General features: G+C 47.5%; 1 protein-coding gene across 1 annotated transcript; it reads left to right on the forward strand.

The window, feature by feature from the left end:
- Positions 1-5,168: 5,168 nt before the first annotated feature.
- Positions 5,169-8,486, forward strand: LOC132357060 (CXXC-type zinc finger protein 1-like). Its single transcript, XM_059910374.1, has 8 exons — positions 5,169-5,372; positions 5,487-5,650; positions 6,045-6,252; positions 6,351-6,461; positions 6,795-6,844; positions 7,060-7,156; positions 8,110-8,262; positions 8,340-8,486. The coding sequence occupies exons 1-8, from the start codon at positions 5,169-5,171 to the stop codon at positions 8,484-8,486; spliced, it is 1,134 nt and encodes a 377-aa protein (XP_059766357.1).
- The last annotated feature ends 207 nt before the right edge of the window (positions 8,487-8,693 follow it).

Raw genomic sequence — 8,693 nt, forward strand, 5'->3', positions numbered from 1 at the left:
AATAAATGATTCTGGAGCAACTGAATATACATATTTTAAATACATACTCAAAAACAAAACAGAAACAAAAACCAAGATGAACCTCAACCTACACTTCACACTTTATACAAAAATTAATTCAAACAGATCAGAGACCTATAGAAAAATATAAAATTATAAAACTTCTAGAAGGAAATATATGAGAAAATCTTTGTGACCTTGGGTTAAGCAAAGAGTTTTAGATATTATTCATAAAAGAAAATTAACATGATTCATAAAAGAAAACATTCATATATTGGATGTTATAAAAACCAAAGTTTTAAATTTTATTTTAAGAAATAGTCTTCAGAGAAAGGTTAAATTTAAAGTATCTACTCCTTGCCTGGCTCATGTTCTTCCTTCATCCCACCTGGAGGGCCATTCTAGTGTTTGTCTCTAACGATGTGCTCTTTTGCTCAGAAAGCAGTTAGCATCTAGTGTATCTGGGAGGTCAGAAGAGACCAAAGAAGTAAATCAAGAATCACCAACAACTGTGGTAGGAACACTGGGCTGGGAGTCATTCACACTCCAGCATTGCCTTAACTGTCTAGTAGAGGAGAGAAACCTGCAACCCACACAGTGACACAAAGCAGAATGACAGAGGTGTTGTGAGAAAACTGAAAAAGGAGGAGCAAGGGGTTTGGGGAAGGCTTCCCACTGGGGCAGGCACCTGAGCTTAACCTTGAAAGATAAGCAGAAAGTTGACAGGCAAAAACAGACAAATACAAAACAAACAAGTACAGGCAACTCTCCCCCATCCTTTATAATTCCAAGGCTAAAATAAGAGGAACACCACTCACTATTATAGCTATTTCCACAAGTGCATTCAGAAGAGAAGCAGGTTACTTGGTTGGAAAGGAAGTAGAGGGAACTTCCCAGACAGTGATGCCAAAGCTGAGTCTTGAAGGGTGAGCAGGAATAAGCAAAAGAGAAGGACAAGCCTGAGCAAAGGCCTGGAATGTGGAAGCCCATGCTGGATTGACAAGAGAGTGACTATCCAGAATGTCCTGAGTGTTTGACACCTGGAGGGCCTGGGAAGAGGATTTGTCTATCACAGGAAAGTGAGGCCCTGTCATAGAGAACTTTGATGGGCACACCATAGAGTGGAGAACTGATTCTGAATACCCTGGGAATCCAGGGAAGATTCCCAAGGAGAATGGTGACATATTTTTTTCATCTGTGGCCCTTTGGGAAGACAACCCTGGAGGCAAAATGGATTAGCCAGCCACATCTCAGAGTTGGGAGTTCATTATAATGTAAAATACAGGAAACCTGAACTAGGGCTGTGGAACTGGGAATGAAAGAAATCAGCAGTAAAGAGACAGGAGATATTGGAGAAGTAGGTCTGAAGTCAGAGGTGAAGAGCAAGACGCTGTCCAAGATTCTTTGAAGGAGCCACAGTGAAAAATAACTCAAAGGGAAGTTAAAACATTAGCTTGGACAAAACAAGTAGTGCTTATAAACATTCACAGCCATAGAGAGGTAGTAATGCTTTCTTTAGAGCTCACAGACTGCTTCTTAGTTCAACTTGAATTTCTCACCTCTTGCCCCAATCCCTAAACTGGATTTGATATAAACTGTAAAGATTTAGCAGGGGATACTGTCTTTAGAGGCAAGGCTCGAACCAGGAAAATAGCTTCTTAACAGCAAAATCTTAACATTTTTGAACTTTCCTTTTCTACATGATGATTAGTTAAATGCAACTCTAGTGTAAATTACAGCATTTATTTGCTTTTATCTTCAAGGAATAATATGGAGCCAGATAAATTGCAGTAATTTGCCACTTTGCAACAACACCAGGCAAGGCACCTGATCATCAATGGCTACTGGACACTCTTGTGTCCAGCCAGTCCCAGCCAGTGTAAGCTGGGCACTGGGCAACCAGTAGTGACCAAGACCAACATTGTCCCTGCCTTCATTTCTAGTTGAGGAAGATGGGTGTGACAAAACAGGTGTGAGGGGTTCAGACAATGCCTCCATTTACTTCTTAATTTCAAGATTAAAATAAAAGAAACATTCTTGCTATATAATTATGTCCATAAATTCATTCAGAAGAGAGGCTGGTCATCCAGATGGAAAGGAAGCAGAGAGAGCTTCCCAGACGGTGTTGCCAAAGCTGAGTCCTGAAAGGTGAGCAGTGTGATTGTAATCTTTCACAATGATAACATTTTTTCTATTTTACTTTTGTTTTACTTTTACTAATATATTTTTCTTTATTTTCATTTTACATCATTTTAATCATGTATTATATAAAAGATTGGAATTTTTACATGTTCATGGTGAATCAAATCATTATGGAATGACCCTTTCAACCCCGATTAATACTTTTTGTCTTAGTATTTTTAGTCTGATATTAATATAATTGACCTTGCTTTATTTTGATTAGCATGTACCTGGCAAATTTTCTTCCATCCTTTTATTTCAAACGTTTCTGTATCCTTATGATTTGCCAGGTTTGGCATAAACAGCATATGGCTAGACTTGTTAATTTTCATCCAAAATGACAATCTCTGACTTTAACTGGAGAGTTTACCCGATTAACAATTTTTTATTACTGATTATGTAATAAAATATAAACTTCAAATATGAACTTATTACTACCTTCTTACATTTTGCTATTTTTCCTGTCTTTCTATAAATCTTTTTCTACTTTCTCGACTTCTAAAAGCTGATTTACTTGTTTTTGATTGTTTTTCTCATTGCCTACCTCATGATTTAAATAGCAGATAGTAAAATGGTACTAATATGAAATTATTCAAAATAATTGGAGATGATAAGGGGATCAATTTTCCTGCCACATACAATAATGCAATGAAGATCACTCTGATGTGTGAAACTGAGGCGCTGGTGTCAGAAGAGACGAGTGTATCCTTTATGGTGCACAGAACAGCATGCACATAGCTGTATGGTTTCCATGTAACCATTTGCTTCAAACCTTGGGCTGTACAGCAGCTCTGTTATTAAGGGTCCGGAGCAAGTGCAAACACAATACTTTCGGGAAGGGGTGGCGCTATGGTCGATAACGGACCGGAAGTCGCTTTGCGAGCTTTTTTACCTCGTCTGCCCTGAAGCGTTCCACCGCGTAGCGCCTTCCGGGCGCTGAGGTATCTTGTGAGGGCTTTGAAGAGAGACTTGCAGGGGTCGGTGTGGGGGTTATTGAAGGGGATTTGGGGGTTGATAACGGGTGTCTTTGGAGTCAGTATGGGGACTTGTTCGAATTTGAGTTGAGCGGTCAGATTGTTATTTTCCGTCTTCTTATATTGTCAACGGAGGCCACAGTTGGGTATGTACTATTTTCGTTTTTGTTAAGTTCTAAGTATTTTCTAATTTCAGTTATTTTTTTTTTTTTTTACCAAGAGTTTAGAAATGCCTTTTCAATTTTCAAAAGTTAAGGCTTTTGTTTCTAACGCAACTTATCTGTGCCCTGTGTGATGCTTATTCATTGGAAAGTGTTTAGACTTCCTTTAAGACTAAGGCCAGGGTCAGTTTTTATTAATATTGCATCTGTAGCTAGAAACTAGTATGTGTTCTCTGGTTGATAATTGTCTTAACCAAAACGTGTGTATTCTTTGTGTGTGCGCTTGCTCTTTTAATCTTTGAGAGTAATGATTTGCGTGTGTGTGCATATGCACGCAAACATTTAAAAACATTTGTATATTTATATATTTTAGTAGGTGTTACTGGGTTCAGGTAGGAGTAGTTTTCAGAATAAAGACTGTCAAATTATTCTAGGTGAGTGAGTCAGGGCAGACAGCGCACAGCGTGGCATGTGCAAGCGGGGGAGGGGGCAGGGCTTGGCATGGCTCAGCATGTGAGAGGTAAGGCAGAACAGAGTATGTGCAGGAAGTGGGGAGGGGTATATGAGGCTGAGAGTCTGGGATGGGGGCAGGGCCTGGCAGTGCATGGGACCCACAGGGTTGGGAGCCTTAAGGCAAGACAGAGTGTGTCCAAGAAGGCAGAGTCATGCATGTGGAGCCTGAAGAGACTAGGGAGACTGGGCAGGACAGACAGGTGGGCGGAGCATGTCTGAGGGGCTGGGCCGGCTGGGCAGAGGAGGCTTGTCTGGGTCCATGGTGTAGGGCAAGCAGGGTAGCAGGTGTGTCCTGGAGGGTGGACAAGGCAGGCTGAGCCCTGCAAGTGTAAGGAGGTGGAGTCTAGCTTTTCTGGGTGGATATGCAGGGCCTTATGCATTAGACTGGGCAAGATGCAGCCAGATGGACTAGCCAAGTGTGTCTGGATAAGGTGGGCAAGCAGGGCCAGGTGGTGCCAGTCATTCCCAGGCAGGCAAGACCTAGCGTATCCAGGCAGGTGCTGTGGGCCCCAGCCACAGTGGCCAGAGGGTGAGGCCAGGAGTGTTGGGGCAGGGTGAGCCCATCCCCACCCACTTAGTGCTGACCCGGAGCCCTCCTCCCATCAGCACAGGAACACTACTTATAATCCCTGGTCTCCGGTGAATCCAGGACACAGGATGGATGGGGGAATGGAGCTGGTGCGAGGGTCTGCCCCTCAGTTCTTGTTTTTTTTTCTTCTTTTTAATTATTAGCACCTTTAATTATTATTTATTTATTTCTTTATTTTTTTTGGCTGTGTTGGGTCTTCGTTTCTGTGCGAGGGCTTCCTCTAGTTGTGGCAAGCGGGGGCCACTCTTCATTGTGGTGCGCAGGCCTCTCACTATCGTGGCCTCTCTTGTTGCGGAGCACAGGCTCCAGACACGCAGGCTCAGTAGTTGTGGCTCACGGGCCTAGTTGGTCCGCGGCATGTGGGATCTTCCCAGACCAGGGCTCGAACCCGTGTCCCCTGCATCAGCAGGCAGATTCTCAACCACTGTGCCACCAGGGAAGCCCCTGCCCCTCAGTTCTTAACTGTGATACTCTCAGAGACTTTGCCATGGTCCCCCTGACAACTGCTCACTCGATCACAGCTGCCTCAACTGCAGAAGTCTGAGCTGTCCCAGAAGTACCAGGTGGTGGCAATGCCATCGGCAGTAAAGGAGGCCATACACTAGCTGTTGTCTAAAAAAGACCTGCCTCAGTACTGAAACTTATACCAGGACTTTTATATACGAGACTCTTGACAATCAAAGCCTGATAAGTGTATGGCAGGGCCCCTGCGTGGAAGGATGAGGACATTGAAGGCAGGGAGGCTCAGCAATGAAGAGAGAGGAGGCACGGAGTGTCCAGAGATCATTTAAGAAACAAATTGGGGAGACCTGTCAGCATTTTCCTAGCCTACAGCCCTGGATGAATGACACTGAGGACTTTCCATTCCTAGATTCTGCACTGAAGAAGCAGGCAATGGATACGAAGAAAAAGAAGAATTTGAAGAAAAAAGTGGAGAGGAAGGTGACAGAAATGGTGGAATGAGGGGCATGGAGGCAGAGGTTGGGGGCAGAATGCAGGGTAGTAGTACAGGGTTAGGGGGCTGACACTGATTCCCCTTCCCCTGCCTTGACCACTCTTGTCCCACAGAAGGAGAAGCAGCAGGAGCGCATGGAGAAGTCAGAAGACCCAGAGCAGTCCGATGCCGAGCACCCAGCCTCACTGCGGCAGTGCCTGGGACCTGGCTGCGTGCACCCCTCCCGGCCAGGCTCCAAGTACTGCTCGGACGACTGTGGCATGAAGCTGGCAGCTGAGTGAGTGCACCTGGAGGTTAAGCAACAGGGCATAGAGTAGGGCATGGAGTAGGGCATGATCTATGCCATCTGTAAGTCCATCTACCCCGCTACCTATGTACCCCTCCACCATTCGTCCACTCACCCACCTATCCATCCACCCTTACATCCACCGACCCACTGAACCAGCCATCCACATTCCATCCACCGACCCACTCATTCACCCTCAACAGTCACTTACCCACCCAGCTGTCTAGCCATCCACCCAACCACCCACCATCCAATCACCCATTCACCAACATTCACTCATCTACCATTCATTATCCTAAACATCCACCATTCGGTCACTCATCCATTTCTTCTTACTTTGATGCCCCCACATACGCATTCCATTTCTTGCTGTCTCCCCTTCCAGCCGCATCCATGCGATCCTGCCCCAGCGCATCCAGGAGTGGCAGCAGAGCCCTTGCATTGCTGAGGAGCATGACAAGAAAACGCTCGAGTGCATCCACCGTGAACAGCAGGACACCCTCACCCGCCTGAAGGAGTTGGAGTGCCATTTCCATGAACTTGAGGCCATCATTCAGCGTGGCAAGCAGCAGGCTGTGTGCGAAGATGAAGAGGTGAGTGGGAATGGGTGGGGTGGAGCAGAAAGGTGCCTGATAGCTTGCCCTGCCGTCCCCACTCTGCACTGCTTTACTGGCCCTACTGTCCTATGCAGAGCAACAAACATGAAAGGAACAGCGTCAACCTGCAAATCTTCTGTGTCTCCTGTGGGAAATCCATCAATACGCAGGTTGCCCTGCGCCACATGGAGCACTGCTTCGCCAAGGTTGGAGCATTGGCTGGGGGCAGATGGGGCAGATGGGGCAAGGGTGTTTTTGGCTGGGTGGGGTCCATGAGGAGGGGGGCAGGTTTTGTGCCCGGGTATTTGTTGTAGAAGAGAATACAACACACATCCATGGCTCTACCCATTTGTGCTTTTCTTCCATCCCCAATAAAAGGGCCAAGATTTGGGCATCAGCCACTGGTGAGGGGGGGACATTGGCTGAGCAGACAGGAGCGTAAGGTCCACAGGGAACAAATGTGTTGTTTGGGGCTTTGTCATGGGAGGGTATGCAGTGTGTGTCTATAGTTCCTCACATTTGTACTCTTTTTTCCCCAGTATGAGCGCAAATCGTCCTTCGGGGCCCTGTACCCCACTTGCGTTGAGGGGTGAGTGTGAGTGCTACCCAGGGTCAAAGGCATGATGTGGACAGGGTCAGGAGCAGGGTGGGCAAGATCAAGGGCAGGATGTGGGTAGGCTCAGAGACAGAGGTGGGCGGATTAGCGGCAGGGTATAGGTGGGGTTGGGGACAAAGGGTGGGCAGGGTTCAGGGTGGGACCACCCTCCTCCTGACCCTTAGTACCTCACTTTCACCTCTCCCCAGAGCCACAAGACTCTTCTGTGATGTTTACGACCCACAGAGTAAGAGCTACTGTAAGCGACTCCAGGTGTTATGCCCTGAGCACTCGAAGGACCCCAAGGTGAGACTTTTCTTTCTCTACCTCATCGCCCTCCATTCCTCCCCTTCTCCCTACCTGACCACCTTCTTCCTCTCGTCCTCCAGTGCTTGATTGCCTCCTATTCCTTCTTCCTTCTGCCTGACTGCCTTCATACCTCCTGACCAATCCCTATGTATCCCCTCCTCCTTTCCTGACCTCCCGTACACCCCCCTCCTCACTGCCCAATCACTTTCTAGTTTTACTTTTCTCTCTGCCTGTTTATTTATTCATAATCTCCTTGCCTGACCCCGCCCCCCAACATTTCTCTCTCCCTCTGCCTGACCAGCCTCCGTTCCTCTGCTCCTCACTGCATAACCATTCCCCATTCTTCCCTTCTCCTTGCTTGCTCATCTCCCTTCTTTTCCCAGCCCCTGCCTGACCACCCCACAATCCCCCCTCCCTCCCTGCATGGTTACCCTCAATTCCTCTCTTCTTACTTTCTGACTTCCTTCCATTCTTATTCTCCCTGCCTCACTTCCCCAATCTCCTTCTCACCGCTTGTCATCTCCTAAATCCCTTCTTCTTCCCTGTTTGATCAGCCCCCATCCCTTTCACCCTCCCAGCCTCATTCCTCACCTCCCCCATGCTTTACCAACCCTCATTCATCTACTTCTCCCTGTCAGACCTCCCCTCCATCCTTCCTCTCCTTCCTGTTTGATCTCTTTCTGTTCTTCTGTCCTTCCTGCCTGATCACCTCCATTCCTACATCCCTGCTTAACTTCTTCCTCCATTCTCCATGATTGATCATCCCCCTTTGGCCCCCTCTTCTTTACCTAATCACTGAATTCCTCTCTTCCCCCCTGCTAGGTCACTCCCCATTCCTCTCCTTCCTGCCTGCCTGCCCTCCATTCCCCTCTTCCTTTCATCCTGCCTGCCTGATCACCCTCCATTTGCCACCCTTCACGTACCTCATCATCTTTCATTCTTCCCCACAGGTACCGGATGGTGAAGTGTGCGGTTGCCCACTAGTGAAAAACGTCTTTGAGCCCACTGGTAATTTCTGTTGCCTCCCCAAACGCCTGTGCAATAGCCACTACTGCTGGGAGAAGCTGAGACGTGCCGAGGTGGACCTAGAGCGCGTGCGCATGGTAGGTTACAAGGCTGAGTGGGGCTGAGGGGCGGGATGGAATCCTAGAAGCCCCTTCTCATGCTTGCCCCCCCACAGTTGTTCAAGCTGGAAGACCTGGTTGAGCAGGAGCACAAGGTGCGCACAGCTATGAAGAATCGGGCAGGGCTGCTGGCCCTGATGCTTCATCAGACAATCCAGCATGACCCGCTCACCACGGACCTACGCTCCAGAGCAGACAGCTGAGCTCTGCTCAGCTGAGGTCCTGTACTCAACGCCCTGTGCAAGGGAGACACTCTACGAATTCCTCACACACCTGTTCCTCTAACCACATCTTTCTCAGGGCATCTCAGAGTTTCTCTGTGCTTCTCTGTTCCCCCATTTAGTCTCCTGTCTCGGTCTACGCCTCCTTGAGGTGGGGTGGTCCTCAAAATCCCCCTGTTTCTGTCCGTT

Source organism: Balaenoptera ricei, chromosome X (genome assembly GCF_028023285.1).
Source record: "Balaenoptera ricei isolate mBalRic1 chromosome X, mBalRic1.hap2, whole genome shotgun sequence".
Taxonomy (NCBI): domain Eukaryota; kingdom Metazoa; phylum Chordata; class Mammalia; order Artiodactyla; family Balaenopteridae; genus Balaenoptera; species Balaenoptera ricei.

What these genes read in the sequence shown, in the direction of transcription:
- LOC132357060 (XM_059910374.1), top strand. Translation starts at nt 5,169, where the DNA reads ATGAAGAGAGAGGAGGCACGGAGTGTCCAGAGATCATTTAAGAAACAA. An exon ending in CTGTGTGCGAAGATGAAGAG is followed by an intron (nt 6,253 to 6,350) that starts GTGAGTGGGAAT and finishes TGTCCTATGCAG; the next exon opens with AGCAACAAACATGAAAGGAA. An exon ending in TGGAGCACTGCTTCGCCAAG is followed by an intron (nt 6,462 to 6,794) that starts GTTGGAGCATTG and finishes TTTTTTCCCCAG; the next exon opens with TATGAGCGCAAATCGTCCTT.